The 19,870-nt window shown below is 37.8% G+C and overlaps 1 protein-coding gene and 1 long non-coding RNA gene across 2 annotated transcripts in view; one reads left to right on the forward strand and one right to left on the reverse strand.

Annotated features, from left to right (window-relative positions):
- LOC139109821 (aquaporin-like) lies at nucleotides 1-19,506 on the forward strand. The gene is made up of 6 exons (XM_070669180.1): nucleotides 1-615; nucleotides 2,251-2,407; nucleotides 15,993-16,192; nucleotides 16,370-16,513; nucleotides 16,866-17,317; nucleotides 17,671-19,506. The coding sequence occupies exons 2-5, from the start codon at nucleotides 2,272-2,274 to the stop codon at nucleotides 17,307-17,309; spliced, it is 924 nt and encodes a 307-aa protein (XP_070525281.1). The 5' UTR covers nucleotides 1-615; nucleotides 2,251-2,271; the 3' UTR covers nucleotides 17,310-17,317; nucleotides 17,671-19,506.
- The window catches only part of LOC139109823 (uncharacterized), a 9,653-nt gene continuing 4,858 nt past the window's right edge, over nucleotides 15,076-19,870 (reverse strand). Inside the window, exons 3-4 of the long non-coding RNA XR_011546899.1 lie at nucleotides 15,360-15,682; nucleotides 15,076-15,180 (exon numbers count right to left, since the gene is read on the reverse strand). This is a non-coding gene — a long non-coding RNA (uncharacterized lncRNA). The remainder of the gene's footprint in view (nucleotides 15,181-15,359; nucleotides 15,683-19,870) is intronic.

Consider the following 19,870-nt stretch of genomic DNA (forward strand, 5'->3'; position numbering starts at 1 on the left):
ACAATTATTCAGAAAGTAAATGAATATCTTTTATCTAAATATGCTTTCGGGATTTTATTTTATAATTCTTTCTTATTTTTCTTTTTTTACTTTCATTCAAGAAAGATCATTTCAACATTTATTCGAGACCGTAACGTGTGTCGAAGTTGTACAGCAACGTAGTGTGTTTATATTTTACACGATCTAATAATTAATACTCGAGAGCAAGATATTTTTCGATACGGATATGAAATGAGCATGCGGGGTCCTGATAATTTTGAACAGCACATTTTGTGCCTGTATAATTCCCGTACCTAATCGTATGTATAATACCGTCGTTTAACGGGAGAGAGAGAGAGAAAGAGAGGTGAGGTGGAGGAAAGGTTCTACATAAAGACGAGGTGAGCGCAACAGGATTCAGTTCTCTCGTAACGCCTCTACGCGGCAAAAGACAATTCCTGAATTAAGGAATAATAGCCGCGTACATTTTTTTTTTTTTTTTTTTGGTCAGATGTGCCGATGATATTCGTGAATTTTTAATAATTCCCCGACGAGCAGAATTCTGACGTAACGCATTGAAAACGGATTTCGTAAAAGATTTGTGTGCAACGTTGCAGCCGCGAATTCCTCTTTGAAGTGAGTATAACAATTTAATAAGCCAATACAATAATCATTTTTCACAATTAATTTTTTTTACCGTAAAACTGAACGTTTTAATAAAGAATTTAAAGAATTTTGTACACGATTGATAGCGTGATAGTGCGTTAGGAATTAAAGTGGACAAATGCATTTTAAAATGTCATTTAATTCGCTCGCGTGTTTTTCCTATTGTTAGTTGGCATCAGTGCCAATGACTTGATATATTCGATTTTATAAATAGCAATGACCTTTTTGACGTCCATGGTATATTAAGAAAAAAGATATATCGGAAGGAAAAGTATTTTATATGCATAAATTGCAACAAAAAAAAGAAAGAACGAAGCAAACTGTGATATAACCCGTATGACGTCATATCAATTGATGATTATCGCAAAAGTTTCGAGTTGCTCCTAATATCGGAAAATCTTTGAAAGTGCATTAAACGAATTAGTTAAGAGCTGAATTAATTACAAATTTTTTTTTAATGGACTTTAATTTTTCAGAACTTACATCGTTTCAAAAGCACATAATTATAAATTTCGGAAAAGTATTTTTATTTGAAAATTTTCAGAATTTAAAATTCTCAACGAACTACTACGCGGGTAAATTAAATATTACGATAAAACCGGATTGGAAAAAAATTCAACGAGATTTTCATAAATCAATAATTAAAAACGGTTTCTTCCGTTTTATTTTTTTTTTTTAATGTCCACGATAAATTTTTACGTTCAGATACACGTGCATTCGCGTGTAAGAAGCAGAGGCTGATATATTTATCGGAAGTGCAGTTATGTATTCGTCTCAAAGTCACGATAAGTCGCGATCGATCAACTAATTATCATGTATACACGTGCTGAATCACGGATTTAATTAACGAAGCACGATTGCTCCGCAATCGCGGAACGTGCGGCCCACTCGCTTTTGCGCGAAGTGTCAAAAATTTAATTCCATAACATGGCGAATTTAATTAGCTATTCGAAACCTGCGTGTGCTATTTGCACAATGATATAACTTGGTAATTCGACCTGACGATATAATACCGCCAAATCGTGTCAAGTTTAGATAACGATATTTGTTCTATTATCAATTGCCTTCATTTGCAACGCGACGCAGATAAAAGATATTCTAACGATGCGAAATCAGTCAGTAAAAATTTGGCAAACGTTAACTATCTTATTTTAAGTCGTGATAAATTGAGAAAAGTAATACAAACAGTACATATAAAACAAAAATACATTTATCGTAACGTTTGTCAAAATTTTATTAGATTTAACCACGAGAATTTGTTAAAAATTTTAATTACGTTTAGAATGCGCCCAAAACTTTTCACGCTCTTAGTTTATAATTACGCCCAGAACTTATCAGAGCGGACAGACGATATTGAGACAGTAGTACTCACAACAGTAGCTACCTGATAAGATGATAATCAGACGAGTATATATTTGCGAAGTTACTTGCATCTGTCATTTTTATCGTTTTTCCGGTTGCAGTTTCTTTAAATAAAAGTATCGCGAAGTTGAGGATTAACGTTGGCTGCACAAATTAACGTCACGCAGTAGATAAGATAAAATTAGATTTTTCTTTTGCATATTTAAATTAAAAAATTGTAAGGCCTCTCTGCTCTGTTTTCAGTAATCGTCTAATTGCGCCGAGATGGAGCAAAATGGTATATCGATAATACCGCCATCGGGTGTCTCGGAAAATACTGTCGGAAAGTCTAAAAGTATCGGCATCACGCTTCGATCCAATGGCACAATACAGTCGGCGAGGGAGAAGTTAAAGGCACCTTGTGAGTACAGGCGAATGACGCGATTGTAACGGGATACTCAAATTGAAAATAGAAATCTCGCTTTGAGATGTGAACCAAGAACTATTTGGTAAATGCATTCGAGGTAATTAATAAAAAAAAAAAAAGAATCTTATCGATAAGATTTACTAATATAAATTATTATCTAATATCGATTGTTTTATAATACATTTTATAAAAAAGAACCTAGAATAATATTTTAATATCTCAAATTTCTATCAAATATTTATCTTATTTTCTAACAAAAATTCATCGACTCTCGAATCTTTTAAGCGGATTTCACACGAGGTCAAAGTTCACAAATCTTTCTCTGTATAAAATCTGATCGAAACTGTCGGATTTTATTTTGATATTATCGTAGAAATCGATAAAAAAGAAAAATAAATAAATAAATAAATAAAATAAAATAAAAATAAAAAACGATACAACACGCTGTAAAATATCAACGCGGAAGTGAATAATGGCACGTATACGCTTTCAGTTGACCAGTGACAAATCTTCGTTCTCATAAAACGCTGAAGCAAATTTCATTAAAATTCATAAAAGTTACCGTCCATTAGAACGTAGAACTTACTTTGCATCTATTCGCACACGGGAGTACATACATCAATCCGAGCATAGCTGAGCTTTTAATTAGATATCACCTAATTTTGCGACAATTAATCGCTCGTCTGCGGCTTCAATATTCATCACGTCTCTTCCATGTTTATCGCGCGCAAGCCATAATCGAATTTTATTGAGATCAAATATGCAGCTAGAAATTATTTCCATTTCTCAGTGATAAACGCGGCTTTTAACCTTTCTAAACCAACGATTCGTCTCTTCGCGATTATTTTTTAGCATATTGACGGAACGTCGATAACCGATGAATCTCCGAACACCTCAGATATATCCAAAGAAATAACATCTTTATAAATCACAACTATCACTGGCGCATAATTCGCCACTCGCCGCAAAAGACTCGCAGCTTCGGGAATCCCGTTGGATTTGAGAATAAAGACCTATAGACCCGGTTTCGCGAAAGAGTCTACCGCGAAAGAGTGACGTGCGCAAGAAGAATTGGTCGTGTAATAAGATGGGAAAAGGCTTCGCGCGCGAACGTTCGTTCCTGCTTTCGAGATTGACCTTAAACTCGCGAATCGGTTGCGTTCGCGAGGTAACCGACCTCCTATTCCTCGAAAATATTTCTCGTCGCCGTCGCGCCGCGCCGATTCTCCTTCGCTGGTGAAAGAAAGAAGAAAGCGGAGACTTGCATTATACCGAACGCATGCTAAGCGACGCTTTAGGAAGACAGCCCATCCCTTTCCCCGGGTCTGAAAATTGGGTCGAAAATCGGATTTGACTACGAGGGGAATTTCTCTCTTTCGCGCTGCGCTTTCGCCGCACACTTCGCGAGAACATTTTATCGGAAACACCCTTGACGCGAGATAGATGTCTCGGTGATCCGGAAAATTAGGTTCGCGCGCATAAGTAACGTTATCGGGAAGTCCGTGTCGAAGAGCTGGTACCGTGGCATTATTATGCGGTCAACGTTCTCCAATGGGAGAAAAAGAAAAAGAAAAAAAAAAGTTGCCCTTCTTTCTGGGAATGATTAACGTTTCGAACCTGCCGCTTTACAATGCTCACTGTTTTTGCACGACGACGTTCTGTCGTTAAAAATGTTTCGCTTAGTATAAAATCAGAAACGATTTAATTCGCCTACAGATTAATTAATTTGAAACATGTCTCTCTTACAGTCACATTTATTAACGTGGTGAAAACACAATGGTCTTTCTTTCTACCTTCACTTTTACCAGTATAAAATGCACGAGTTTTTAACTATTGTGCGCCTGGCGAGAATTTCAGATCGACGTCGCACTTGGCGCGTTTGATCTAGAAAGCGGGCTCTGCGTTCTTCTTTTAACGAGCGTATTTCGGTCGTTTCTCTAGGAAAAAGAAAGTGCATAATGCAGCCGCATCAGGAAATGCGGCTGCTCGAACTCGGCTTTTACGAGATGCGTTTCGTACGCGAGCAGCCTCGCGGTAACAAAATTAGACGATAATTACAGATAACGTTACTTTTCTATGATACCGCAGCCGCGGAAAATGGTGCGCTCTCCGGGCTAATTTTACGCGAGGAGATTCGATCTTTTCTGTACCGCTCAAGTTACGCACTTTCCGGCGTATCTATATATCTACGAGATATTAATTAACTCGCAGTATTATTTCTGCTGAATGTCGCGCGTTCCTCACAATGGTCTCCCACGAAAGTCTCAGTTTCAGGAACAAAAAAAGAAAAAAAAAAGAAAAATAATCCGACAGAAAAAGAAAACACTGGTGAGAGGAATTGATTATTCCCGAATGATTTTTTTGTGAATTCTATCTTGCTGAGAAAATCTAAAGAGACCGACAGTGTACTCGGCATGCTAAGTTATCCATGTGTACCACTTTCACCTGTTTCGCGAGCTTGATTTATAATCGCGAAAATACGTGCGACGAGCCTTTAAGAATTAATTTAAATTAAATAGCGAGCGGAATTCGCAAAGAACAAATATTGAGATGCGGGCCACGCGTTATCTCAAAATCCCTGTTTTCTCCTCGCCGCGCAGAACCGCCGCGGTAAATAGTTAGCAAGTTGTTTGCGCCACGAGGATGTTTATGCACGGTCTCGAAATAAAATATCCGTAAATATCGATTGACGTCTGCATAGAATAGATTCTAAAATTTTAACGAGAACCGAGGACCCGTGCCGCGATAAATTCTCCCGCTGTTCTTTTGAATTGATATTTATTCAAGACGAAGAAAATAAGATAAACCGATGTAAATGCACTTTATATTCTTATTTCAGCGCAAAAATTTGCGTTTCCCTTTCAAGTGACGATTTATGAAAAAATGCACAGCAAATTTAGCAGGAAAATAACGGCGGGGTTCTTTCGCTTTGTACTCGGCATAGAAAGTAGTTCGAGCGGCGAATTTGCGCGCAACGAAAACGCGAGGGCGCGTGAAGATAGAACCCAGCTTCCGGCACGAAGAACGGTATTTACCTCTATGTCCGACATGACGAAAGACACTTTTGAAACTTTTTTATCGATTAGGATCCGCCTGCATTGTATTATACCGCCGTGCCGGCAATACCGCTAATGACTCGCCATTCACAACCGAGTGAAACCCTCCACGTTACAGTCTTATGTCATCCGTTATTAAATCACAGTACATTACACTACGATTCCTGTAATAAAACCGCCAATTTGGAAAGCCGCGCCGTGCCGCGCGGAGGTCTCATTTCGTCATGTTTATCGTCGAAAATGTGGAATATAATAGATTCATGAGCGCTTTAAAATGTGCCGTAGGTACATATTTTCTCTGACGTAAGTTAGGTTATACGGGGTATTTGCAGTGCAGATACATCAACGTCGGCAGTAAATATTTCTTGCCAAGTCGTCACTAGATTTAAAGGGGTTCGCGACAGTCGATGATAAATCGAATTATGCTAATGCATGTAAAATACTTTTGGCCAAATGGCAGCCTGCTTTTTCGTTTATTTCGTAACCAAAAATGACGAGAGATGCGCCCGCGAGACGTATATCTGTGACGGGAAATATCGACAAGCCTTCTCCTTCCTTTCCCCTTCCCATCGGTTCTTACGAGTGTGAAAATAAATCGGAGGCGAATAATACGTTTCTCTATCTTTCGCAATTATCGTTGTTTCACTTTACATTTTAATTTGCGCTCGGTCGGAATCTGGGGAATTTGCAACTGATCCCCGGCGGACGGAGCAGCCGCTCCAGATTTCCGAGAGGACGTAATTATTTGCTAGACTGGAATCCGTTGAATCGAACGAGAGACGCGCTCTGTGAAAATTTAGTACAGCGTGATATTCTCAAGTTTCAGGAAATCCCGAGTTCAACTCTTCCTCGCGTTACAACGATTTATCGCGACAATCGCGCGCCTGTAATTTACCGATACTTCCTTTCTATTCGTTCTCACGACGGTTGCTCCACTTCCACTCCGATCGCGCGATAATATACGAGCAGATAGCGAATTCAGTAGCGAGAATGTAATCAATGTAAGACGATGTTTCTCGCATTATGGTAACGCGATCTGTCATTATTCATTCGTACCGTATACGCTTTCTTTAAATATTTCCGAAATAAATTCTTTTTAAGTAGCCACACGTTCGTTTGTGCAAAAAAATTATTAGTGTCAAAAGTATTACATCCTAAATTAATGCATATCTGCTTTAAGATCATTAATCGGTATTATTGGATTTTTAAGAAGATGAAAACTCGGAAGCGAGCGCGGGCATAAAATTGCCGTTAATTTTCTTTTACGTTTCTGCGTCGGGTCTTTCACTATCCTTGCAATAAATCGAGAGAATGTCGGTGTATCGAGTCTGGCACGACGCTTGAGAGCCATCGGACTCCGGCCATTCACCGCGAACTTGACCTACTGTCACACTTGCAACATCGGTACACGATGCACGTGTTACTGTCGCGTGTGTATTCCGGGTACGGAAAAGGCTACCGGCGTTCGTGCACTTTTCGCTTCCCCTCGGCGGCACCACGATTATCGCAAAGTATCTTTTGCACATTGATTACGTAACGAGGCTATCGAAATAACATTCTTTCAATTCCGTCCCGTTAATTAATTCGTGCGCCCTTAACACATTGTATTATATATAAATTTCTAATGCAAAAATATTGAAAGAAAAAAATTATTTTGTTTTAAAATTAAAAAAGCAAAAATTATTTTAATAATTTATTACGTATTTTTTTTAATTAAAAAAGCGAAGAAGATATATTAATGTTTCAATCACTTCAAAGTGATGTGCGAACTAATTTTGTAATTTGTTAACGATTGTTTACACGCGGTTTCGTGTAATATGCGCTTATACGTACGTCAGAAATTCGTCTGCGTCACGCGCGTTTTGATAGTTTCCGGCCGCTTATTGAGAAATTGGTTTATGCAACGCGATGAATGGGCAAAATTACTTTTGACGTTCCATCGTGAATCTAATCGGTTGTGACAATCGATGGTGCAGCATAATATTATACGAGAGCACGTGTAATTATACGATAATTATTGATCATTGCCGATCGTGCTGAATGCGAATAATTGACAGCGATATAAAAGATCACGCGGTTAATCGAGACCAGCAGTTTCTGCAATTTTTTTTTTTTTTTTTTAATTAAACAGTTGTTAAAATGTTTTCGCAATTGGAAACGTCGTGCGCTTATTCTCTTTCTTTCTCTCTCGCGAGAGGAAAAATGTCTTTGCGTTAAAGCAGCTCCAAGATTAAGCAATTAGAGCGTGCCGTTCGTTTAACGTATCCCGCAATTTATCGGTCGACGAAAGCCTAAGCGAAATACGCGTAACGTAAAGGAAAAAGCGCAATTTTTTCTTTTTTTTTTCTTTTTTTCTTTCGTGCGCGTCGCTGCGCTCTCGTGCATCTCGACATTTACGACGGTTAATCGACGTGCAGGGCTTCGTCCGCGTCTACTCGGCACCGGACCAGGAATTTCTCCGTGATGCAATTACCGAGCATCACGAGCATTTTCTACTGTTTCACAGGATTCATATTATATACAGCGAGAAATGTGAAAACCCACGCGCAACGCTCTACGTTTTCGAATATACGGCGCGGTCCCTGCGGGCTACGCGGACGCGCGCGCGTCTTCTATTCTCGTTTGGCGAGGGGCAAAAAAAAAAAAAAAAAATGAATATTTATGCGTCTTCGTTTGCACGCCGCGTAACGCCATCAACTTTACTCAATGGTGCTACGTTTTAATGCTATTCATGGTATCCGCTACGTGCGTGCGAAAATTGCTCCGGCGAAAAACGCTCCGCTGATCAAACACCCCGAGAGAGATTCTGCGAGACGACATATAGGTAAATTTATCTTTACTCTCCGAGACAAGTAAATGATGTTGACATTATCTAAAATGGGCCAAAGTCTGCGCGGAGGATTTCCGAAAGAATTATTGTATCTTCCTGATATAAAAGTGTCTGATTTCTTTTAGACATTATTTTTCAAATATTTTTCTTTTTTTTTTTTTATTGGCCGTCTTAATTTTATTTCGTGAACGCACTGTTTGTATTTCACACGACGAGCCTGTTGCGAGATCCTTTTTGTGTTTTGCAGTCGGACGGAGTTCTATGTTTCTGCGCGAGTAACGTTGCCTTTGTTGCGTGCTGCGACGCGAGTGGCAATTTGGAAATTGACGACTTATTACGTATATTTTAACGTCGCGGACGAAAAAGCCGTGTTACACAAATCGGCGTGTGTACCTTCGTATTATGTAACGCGCGGACCATGTCATCGCCGGCCGACCGGTCAGCCGTTAGCAAATGTTACTTGGTCAGAGGTAATCGCGCCGAGTTTCCAGGACTTTCACGCGTAACAGCAAACCGGCGTCGTAACGTGTCAAATGAACGGCGGCACTTTTGCACCCGAGCGATTTCACGGGCTCCCAATAGATTCCCAGAAAGAGTTTAATTACGGCCATTAATAAACGAAGTGCAAAGCTAATTATACTAATTAGTGAAACGCCTTAGCTATGATAATACGCATAATAACGATGGGGCCGATAACAAACTAATTACGCAGCGGGCGCAATCACACATAAACTTTAACTAAAGCTCAGGCTTATTAACATCAAGTAATTAACGGACATAGCACGTAATCAAATCGGTAATTAAAGTAATCGACCTAATATGCATTTATATTCCGGCCTGTCGTTTATGATGCTCGTCGCGGTACACAAGGAGGAATATTTTTTTTTCTCGTACAAACTCGACCGTAGGGAACTATGACGATGCAATGAAACGTTAATTATTAAACGATGCGGGTTGTCGTGCGAGTATAATGTCACAGGTAGTTATTTAATTTGACGTTGTTCAATTATTCTTTTAAATGTATGTATCTGCAGATGCGAAGCGTGAAAGATAATTAATGGCATAGCCGCGTTATCTTATCGTTTTATTATTATCTGTCGCGGCCAGTTGGGCTAATACCATTTTTTCAATTCGTTGACATATGTGCAAATATCGCGACACGCAGGATGGTTTCAGTAAACGACAAATTTTCTCGGGGGCAGGTAGAACTTCTGGAGACGAGAAGAAGTCGTACATCATCGTCGTTTACTACAAAGCAACCCCCTGTATATCATTAGTAAAGGTCGGTTTGTCGCAACAAAATCGCGAGCGCGTTACTCGTCCTCTCTTGAATCCTCACGCGAGAAATTCACCGGATATTATGAACACGAAATGTACTCTGGCTCGTCATCGTACGTTGCATCGTACGCCGCGAGAAAAACTGGCTTTCTACCTTTTCAGTGCAATTGATTTATGGAAATTTCACTGCTCGCGCACCGCCGCTGCTATTAGAGATCATTGAAATTTGCGGTACGCTGGTAATTTTCTGATACTTTTCCGTGGCGAATCATCGAAATAAATTGCCTCTACCCAATTCTACCCCATCCAGTTACGAATCGCAAATTCTATAATATCTAGTTACGAGATGTAAAACATTAATGGTGAAATGCAAAAACAAGCGATTCGCTAATTAAGCAGATTTGTACAACGAAAGTTACGTCAAGCTCGAGAGAAATGCTTCCTGTATTAAAAAAAAAAAAATAAAAAGAAAAAAAACCACCGTTGTAATTTCATAAACAATCCTAATCGTTAATTCGTCTATAATAATCCGTTAGTTAACTGCGTGCGATAATTATTTATTTAATTAAATTATAATATTATAAAATTAAAAAAAGAAAGAAACTGCAACGTTGTGCGACCTTCCGACGGGATAGTCTCGCAATAAGTAATTTATAAAAATAACAGGAGCGCATAAATATTTCCGACGTACACGCGAAACGCGCGCGCCCGCTGCTTTATCAATCCCATCGCGGGCTCAGCGATACGGTAGATTTCTGTCGCCTCTCTCGCGTTGGACTATCGGTAGCTGGTAAATTCATACGGTCGGTGTACTGGCGGAAAATATTTCCAGGCATCTGAGAGAGGAGCGTTAATTTATATTTGTACGCGAGATACCGTAGATGGTGCATCAATGAAAGCGCGCGCGCAGCCCCGATCGAGGGCACCTTTTCCTTTCCTTCCTTTCTCTTCGAGATGGATTTTCTCGCACGACTTACATCGCGAGCATCCAATTTTCGTATTAGTTTCACGTAATTGCAGTTAGCTTAACCCGTCGAAAATAAATACGGCGTTAAAGGCGAAGCGCGCGTACGGGACATTCCCCAATCTGCCCGACGTAATTGTTGATTACTTTCGTGATCCGTAATTATATATGCTCCCGCACTTTCCTGCTAATTACCGCCAGCCTCCGTTCCCCGTAGTTTGGTTTTTTAATTAGTGATTAGAGATATGCCCGCGTCCAAGTTACGTGGAACTTGGAAAGTGCACGTCTCTCTGGCGGAGATGTATTTCCGTAAATATAGAGATATATACGACGTGCCGTGCCTCGAAGCGATCGCATCGTGTTTTCCTCGCAAGTTTCTATTCGGGTACTGATGTACTACAACATGCGCGGAATGGCTTTCTATATTTTATTCCGCTAGTACTTCACCATCTTTACGACTATCGGATCATTAACCGGTGATAAATTAGCGAAACGTTAAGAGAGTCCGTAAAGCCGTACGTTCTAATTTCTTTATGCCGATTAATTGCCAGTCGATCCGGGCTTTTATGAACTGAATTATTTCTTTCATAATCACTTTCGCAATACAAACAAAAAGAAACATCAGCGAGATGTTTTCTCACACATTGACAAGTGCCGATTAGATAATGTAAGAGAAATAGAAAAATAAAATGTAATATAAAAATATAGATAAACTGGATAAATCAGAAGATGTAATAAATAAAAAGAAGTAGAGATTAAATTTATTTGTATGATCCGTTTTGTAAAATTCACTTCGTGTAATAAAGCTTTATTAATCATTTATTAATTTCAAACAAAAGATTAAAAAAAAAAAATTTTATTGAACTATCGGCTTTTTTTCAGGACGTTAAAATATGTGTAGTAAGTCGTTTGCAAATTTCCACGCATTCGCATCGTAATACGCAACAATAGACAACGTTACTCGTGCAGAAACATAGGACTCCGTCCGACTGCGAAACACGATCGAAACGATCTCGAAACAGGTTCATTGTATGAAATACGATCGGGTCATCGCGAGCCGCGGCACCGATACGATCTTTTTACGACTCCGTAAAATTCGACACTTACGCCTTTGCACGAATCTTTAAAACACGGCCTGCCAAATCAGGCCCATGTAACTTTGTTCAATAAGAAAAAGGATCAATTGCCTTTCCAAACCCGGTGCTTATAGCTCACGTTCACAGCCTACGTATTGATTTAAACGATTCGTCTCGTCGTTCACATATAAATTTTTATACATATTATTTTTATGACATAATGTAAAATTTTGAAATTTTTTCCCCCTTACAGAATTATAAATATGTATATTTCAGAGTCAAATAATTGAACACAAAATAAATTTTTATTTTTATAAATGCTTTCATTCCCGAAATAAAACAAATGAATATAAAGAGATCCATAGTTCTTTTTTTTTCTTTTTTTTAAAGATATATTTACATTTTAAATATAGATATGCATATATAGACTTCATATTTCTGTTCGAACGTCCGCAGTTCTGCCTCGCGAAATTACGTCAAGTATCCCGTTTTTGTTTAATCGATACGATTCGGAGTGCTCGTTTTTAAGAGGATAAACGCGCGACTTTGAACGGCTTCGGAGCACGTCGGATTGCGTTTCCGTCATCGTATCGAAATCCGACTAATCCGCGAGAGTCGATGACTGATCGCTATCGGACCCGGTCCGTGTCGCACCGAGTCTGTGTGTTAATGGAAATCATACGTGACACGTGTTCGGTTCTAATTATATCCGCGCGACACACGGTTAATCACGAGAACTCGGCCGTAATTCTAGGGCAAACGTGCGTTGGCATCTCTATGCATAATTCAGAGATGCAGGCGGATATGTATATGTATAAGCGCGATTAAACCCGAAGGATATTGACATCCGTATGTTATGAATATCATATGAATGTGGAAGTCGGGCGGTGCGTATGCACAACGGATGCGAATGATCCGTTCAGGAAATGCAAAACGCGGATGTAGTACAATGCGAACGCGGCGCAGCATTTATAGATTAACACAGAAGATACATACTTTTCTCTCGCAAGATGCACGGCGGAATAGTGAATATATTAAACAGCGTCTTGTGCGTGTAAAAAAATTAAAATTTGTAAAAAAAAAAAAAATTTATGCGCTATTTAATTATACTTTTTATCGCAACAGTTTCTTTTTTTAATTTCTGTACACAAATAATTATTATATTGTGTCGAAGTAATAAGTATAGCCTACATCACACGCGTGTTTCAATTTTTGTTTATTTAGAAAAAGATCTCGTCTGTCGCAAATCATATACGAAATTCCGAAAGAAAATCTTAACTTTGTCGGGAATAAAAAAAATATTTTTTTAATTTTCAAGCAATAGCCCACCCAAATGTTAACCGTAATTCAAGGAGTTTAATTTATTTTTTAGTTATTACATGAGAACTGGTAATTAATATGTGCTAATAGACGGATATAAAATATTAAAAATAATTAAATTTAAAAAAATTTAATTATTATGCGGTCAAATATACATTTCTTTTTTTTAAACTCTACTCGCGTTAATGACATACATGCACAAAAAAAACTGAAAAGCAGTACAGAGGTAAAATCATTTTCTTTTTAATTATAATTCCACACCCGGCAATTTTGCACATTATTAACTTTTGATTTTAAAAAGTAGGTAATGGGTACTGCGCTCGCCAATGCAAGTTAATTACAGCGAACTATTAAACAATCAAATCGCGTACATATTTTTTAACGAGGTGTTTGATTGAATTAATATACACGCGTTTGATTAATTTAATGAATATTTGCTTTTTTCTACATCGCGCATATAAATAGATTAAATAATTTGATATTTGGCTAAAATATCTTCGTTTAATTAAATGTAAAATAAAATAATAAAGCAAGCTATTACTCTTTTCAAATATTGATAATCTAGTATTTTTCTACGCTGAGATAGAAATAATTAAAATGCAAAAGTACACAAAAAAAAGAAAGAATATTAAAATAATATAAAATAATATAATCGAAAACAATTATTATTAAATTGTGTTGAACAAGTTAATAACTAAGAATTAAATTGTTAATTAAAGAAGGAAAATTATCTGGAGTATTATATACTTTATTAACGTTAATAAACGATCAAAGAACGGTAAGAATAAATATCGCGGAGACTTGACCTCTGACTGTAGATTACTTAGCTATGAATAATATTTCTCTAATCTGAAACATGAAATGTTGACCCAAGATATAATTATTCCATTTAAAATTAACTCACGATTCAAAATAAAAATGTAAAAAATTGTATTTCTGCAACAGTATGTACACAACTTAGTATTAACTGTTCAAAATAAAATATATATGCAACACGAAATAAAAATTACGTAGCAAAATAATGCAAAAATCATAAACGCTGTAAGGGAAAGCTTGTTGAAAGCGTATATTTTTATTTTATCCTATTTCACAAAACTAATGTTAGATTTTTTGTATTAATTTGTGAATTACAATAATAATTATTTTTCTATGCAGGTTAAATTTTTATTGCAAGAATTTATTACGATTTTATTACGATAACATTTATTACGGTTCTGTTACGTATACGAATTAAGGAACAATATTTTTTACGTGGTTCGGATCGGATCGCAAATTAACAAAAATGTTGATTTCTGCCGCAAGTGGCAAGAAACGTCGACTGTGCCGCAAGTGGCCGAGGACGAATCTCGTGCCGCAAGTGGCTGAGATAGTCTCTTCACTTGCGAATTACACTACATTGCAAAACTACACTACTACTATTAACATAGGTAACAAATTAACGAGTTGCATCTTTTTAATTTAATTACTATTAATTATTATAAATAATATATTTCAAAATGCTTTATCGTATATTTGTTACCTTAATAAAAAAAAGCATGCGACTCACATTCGATGCGACGCGGGCGGAGTTCAGCAACGATGATGCCATGGTCCAATGATATTCTGTAACATACAAATAAAAACTACAATGAAAAATATATTCTAAATAATAATTATTGATTAAAAAAAAAAAAAAAAAAAAATTGATGTTTTAATATAATTGAGAAAAGATAATTACCCAAACGTTGCTCCACCGATGCCTGATGTCCATCCGGGACCTGCTCCTCCTCTCAGAACTCAGATTTACAGGTTACAGCATCCACAGGTCACTCGCGACACTCGCGAATACGCGCGCGGATTGTTATATTATTCGCGCGACCCTGGCGGCACTCCCGTTTATAAAATTTATAAGTAAATTTCGATCGCCCGGTTACTTAGTGCGGTTTCGCGACGAACCCCGACCGTGGTTCGTATTATGTTCGATCGGCGACGACAGTAGAACTGTAAAGAACTATTATATTGCACATACATATAATACAAATGAGATAAATATATAGAAACTACGATTACTACTACAACTACTACTAAAAAGCAGGTTTTGATTTACGCGATATACCGATTTACGCGGAGACCGATAACGCGAATTTTTAAAAAGATATTTCTCCGGACTTAAAGTTTTTTTTTCCCACCCGAAGTTCTTAAATTAAAAAAGAGAAAAGAACCCATCACCACTTACTTGACCAGCGGAGTTAAAGATAGATGATCTGTAACAAATAAAAATAGAAATTAAATTATAAACGTGCTGAAAATATTTAGTGTCTTAAAAAAAAATTTACGCGGCTCTAAGTAATTTTTCAATTAATAAAATAATTAAAAATAAAATTTTCTATCATCAAAAAAGGGAACGCTATAAATTTTATGTAAAGGAAAAAGCGATGCTTACCCTGGGATTGCTCCGCTGATGCAGGATGCCTGTCCGAGGCCTCCTCCTCCTCTCAGATTGTCCGAAATGTTAGGTCTCTCCGTGCGCTCGCGAAAATCGCGGATAATAAAGCTACAATCGCGCGTGGGCTAATTTATTTATTAAATAAAAAAAATTTTAATCTTTTGCGCGGCATTTTACGGTACTCCCATTAAAAAAAATTGCTCAATGAATTTTTCTTGCCCATTTGTTTAAACGATACTCCCGAGACAAACCCAATGAATCGACCGCGGTTCGTTATTTTATGATATCTGCGACGAACGCTGACCAATCCGGATTTCTATCTAAACAGACACAAAACAAAAATTGTTATACGGATTCCCAATGATTTTTTTACAAATAAAAATGTCTTTTTGCTCGATTATCATATATTTAACGTCATAAATCAAATTTCTAAATTTTAAATTAAAAAAATATCTTTAAATTAATTTTATATTAACAGTTACAGAAATTATCTCTTAACATTGTTAAATGGGGAAAAAATAACTGACAAATTTGGTAAACGCGTAGAAATTTTGCATTGTTACGACAACTTGTCGATATTACAAGTTACAGTCAAGTTGTTAAAGACGGAAATTATTCTTGATATTTTAGGGTTAAAGAAGACGGAAGAAGGCAGTACAAAGGACAAAATTCGAGCTGTCCTAGGCGAAATGATTGGAACGGCAATTATAGTCTTTGTAGGATGCATGTCATGTTTGGGGAGGCTGAACCACAGTACTAAGGATTATGTTGAGCCACCGGCCATAGACGTTGCTTTTGCCTTCGGTTTCGCTATTATGATCGCCATACAGGTATCAAACAAAATACACACATCCGCAGTTTGTTGCCGCAAATTATCAAATGCAAAAATTTATTCTAAAATTATTCTAATTTTGCAGCTAGTGCTTAGATATATTAAAAATTATTGTATATTTTAATGTGCATTACTTTACAAATAAGCAAATAGAAACAATTTTTTTTGTTTTTAGTGCGTTGGCCACATTAGTGGTTCCCATCTCAACCCCGCTATTTCAGCTGCCGCAGCGATTCTCGGCAATAAGTCAATCTTGATGACCTTATTCTACGTCGTTGCGCAATGTTTGGGAGCCCTGTTAGGTTTCGGTTTGCTACAGGTCAATATGCATACATTCATTTAATCACAGATTACATTTCGGTAAACATGTCCAGATAAAAATTACTGATGTAACGTTCGCTTTTATATAACGCGTTATCAAAACTTACGTTACTTTAAAATTACAGATATTAAGATCGTTGCCAATTGCCAATCTTTTTCGCCACATTCCACCACTAAAATCTCGAAATCTCATTATAAATGCAATTTTAATAATTACCAATTTTAATCAGTTCTTACGTAAATCAAAAATAAAATTAACAAAATCGTATATACAAAATATTTAGTTTGCGTTTCAATTAAAATGTTTAATTTTATTCGGGTTAACATGTGATTATATTTTCAATTGGCAGATGATAGTACCGAAAGACTTTACGCACGGCGGTGATTCGAAAACGGCCGAATTCTGTAACACGAAAATAACTAACGACAAACTGAATGCCATTCACGGATTTGCGGCCGAAATTTTAGCTACGGGCATATTCGCCTTCTTCGCCTGCGCAAGTTGGGATCCACGAAACGCAAAGAATACCGACTCGTTGCCGTTAAAATTCGGCTTATGTATCACCGGCTTGTGTTTCGCTTTCGTCCCGATCAGCGGTTGCAGCTTGAACCCTGCTAGATCGTTCGGTCCGGCAGTGTGGAACAACTATTGGAAGAACCATTGGATTTACTGGGTGGGACCTATCACAGGCGCCATTATCGCGGCAATGATTTATCGATTTATATTTTCACTCAAGACAAAAAGTCAGGAGAACTTGCAGGACATTGGAACTTTGAATGGTATCGAGACGTAAACGGAATCGTACGTATATCTTTCTTTTTACAAGCGTTTTTTCTTTTTTCTTTTTTTTTAAATTACTCTTTAAAAGTACATTACAGTCGTAATTTTCTTTATAAATTATTCAATCAAACATAGCGATTCAATCAATGAAAAGCTACCGTGTTCAGATGAGTAGTTGCTTTTCATTGAAAATGTTATCAACGTTCCACAAATGTCACGCGCGCGTTGGCACATTTTCAAATTAATTTTTTTTACACGTTCGTCCGACTTTTATTCAATTTCTTATAAATATCTCCCTATTTTCGAGCGTCGTTACGTCATTTTTGCCGAATGATCTACGGAATCGAGCTTGTATCGTGCGCACTTTCTTTCAGTGAGCGAAATTGCATTCCGGTCGTCGGTGTTTCACAAATTGAACGAGAAATCCTGATCGCCCTGGTATTTCCTCTGGCTGAGAAAAGGAACGTTGCAAGAGTTGCGGCGAAAGCTGTCGTGCGGAGCGATGGAAGCAAATCGGACGGAGTTTAAACTTGGCTGATTTCTACTTCTAAGGCGTCCCGGGGAGCATCTCATTCGCAAATCATGTAAAAAGGCGGCGCGTACAATTGGCGAACGAACATCGAGCGTACAGCGAACGCGAATATTCATAAATGAATTAATCGGTACAAAAATAATACATCATCGACGAATGTTCGCGGACGCTTCGTTCGATGTTCGTTCGTTAAATGTATACACTTTAACCCGAAGGATCGCAACGTATTAAATATTAAAGGATTGCCACGCGACAAGGACTTCTACATCGTAGACTGATGTGATGGATTAATTTTGTACAAAAAATTGCGATATAATATTAGATAAGGTGTCGCGCGTTAGCTTTAGACACAGTAGATGCAAATTGCCTGGCATGCTCGTTATAGTAATTATATTTTATTTACTTTGTTCACGTCACGGCCCCGCAAAACACCGTAGAAATGCATTTTAAATAAAAACCGGACGAAATATAAATTATAAATTATTCTTACTCTGAAATTAAAAAATAAAAAAAAAAAAATTTATTCCAGAGCAAATGTACGAAGGATATTGTTACAAACGCAAAATTTGATATTCAAAAAATATAATAAATAATAAAACATTTTTTTCAGAATTTTATTCAGAAAATCAAAGTATGAAATAAATAAATAAATAAAAAAAAGTACTATTATATGCATTTCAAATACTTATTATATATTTATAATGTGATGTACATATAAAATGTTGCCCAGCCGTGACGTATATTTATATATTTATACTTTTGCTACGTAGTCTATGTAGGCGTTTTACCGCTAGCACTTGCAAAGGAGAATCTAGCTTTCATAGCACAAAGCGAAGGCACCAGAATAATGCGTAATCACGTCTTGTTTAACAGCATGCAGTTTCAAGTATTAACTCTCCCTCGTCTAATGTCCACCCTCCCCTCCCTCTTTATTATTTTGTGATATGAAGGCGAAACGTCGGTGCGCGCGTAGAAGAAATCACCGTATCGCGTGGAGGGTGTCCCGCTGTAACTAGCCTTTCGTCGCGTATTTTATTAATTACTAGCAAATTTATGGATTCGCTCGTTCGCAATTCCGCTAAATTCGCCGTCATTATATCGTACACGTACGCGATGCAGCTCGTTAGACCGACGTTGGCTGCACTCTCGCGCGCGGCAGCGAAACACGATCGTCCTCTCTCTCCCTCTCTGTCTATCTCCCTTTCCCTCTTATCCCTGCTGCGACGAAATTCGAAATAACGGAATTAGTCTCGGTGAATTCAGGAAATTACCTCCATCGCCGTCGGTCGCGCCAAAGTTTTAATTGTACTCGGTGCATATCTGTACGCGCGCCGTGAACGTGAGCGTGAGTGTCCGCGCGCGTATGTGTACGCGATTGCAATTACGTTTCGCGGTTTAATGTATATGTAAATATAAGATACACATTTCGGACCATCTCACCCGCTTCCGCCACTGTGATTCCTCCCCTCTTTCCCCCCTTTTCCTTTTGTATAGATAACAATAACTTTAAGAGCCCGAGTGCGAAACCGCGCGGTAGATTCCGCCCGGAATTCGCGGGGCTTCGTTTGCGCGCGAAGCGATGTCGCCGGATAAGATCGAATTTCGGATTACACGACTGTGTATGTGTTCTGAATTGTAATGGGATATGGCTTTTCGAATAAATTACATATATACGATATATTTTAACGACTCCGTGCGCTTCCCACCTCGTAATACTTTGCTCCCCGAGCAGGTTTACATCGTATCGATTTGCGCCGCCCAGGAAAGTAGTGTAATTTTTAATAGATTTTAATTTTTCCTCCCGGGAAACTACATGCATATATAGTTCCGGGATAGCCGGCGAGCATCTGTGATGTAAGCAGCTTACAAGCGGCAATAAATATGCCGCGAATATGCAATTTATTGCAGGATTACAATTTTACTACCAGCATTTCCAAGTGAGCCACCACCATACGTTCACGCTGCACAGTGTTTCTATATATCGTTACGTTGAAAGGTGGAGAATTTTTATTACTCACGCTTTACCGATTAACAATACTTAG

Source organism: Cardiocondyla obscurior, linkage group LG18 (genome assembly GCF_019399895.1).
Source record: "Cardiocondyla obscurior isolate alpha-2009 linkage group LG18, Cobs3.1, whole genome shotgun sequence".
NCBI classification, from domain to species: domain Eukaryota; kingdom Metazoa; phylum Arthropoda; class Insecta; order Hymenoptera; family Formicidae; genus Cardiocondyla; species Cardiocondyla obscurior.

Excerpts from the sequence above, each read along its gene's own strand:
- LOC139109821 (XM_070669180.1), top strand. The coding sequence starts at position 2,272 with ATGGAGCAAAATGGTATATCGATAATACCGCCATCGGGTGTCTCGGAA. Across the intron at positions 2,408-15,992 it reads GGAGAAGTTAAAGGCACCTT|GGTTAAAGAAGACGGAAGAA; the intron begins GTGAGTACAGGC and ends TTGATATTTTAG. Across the intron at positions 16,514-16,865 it reads TAGGTTTCGGTTTGCTACAG|ATGATAGTACCGAAAGACTT; the intron begins GTCAATATGCAT and ends TTCAATTGGCAG.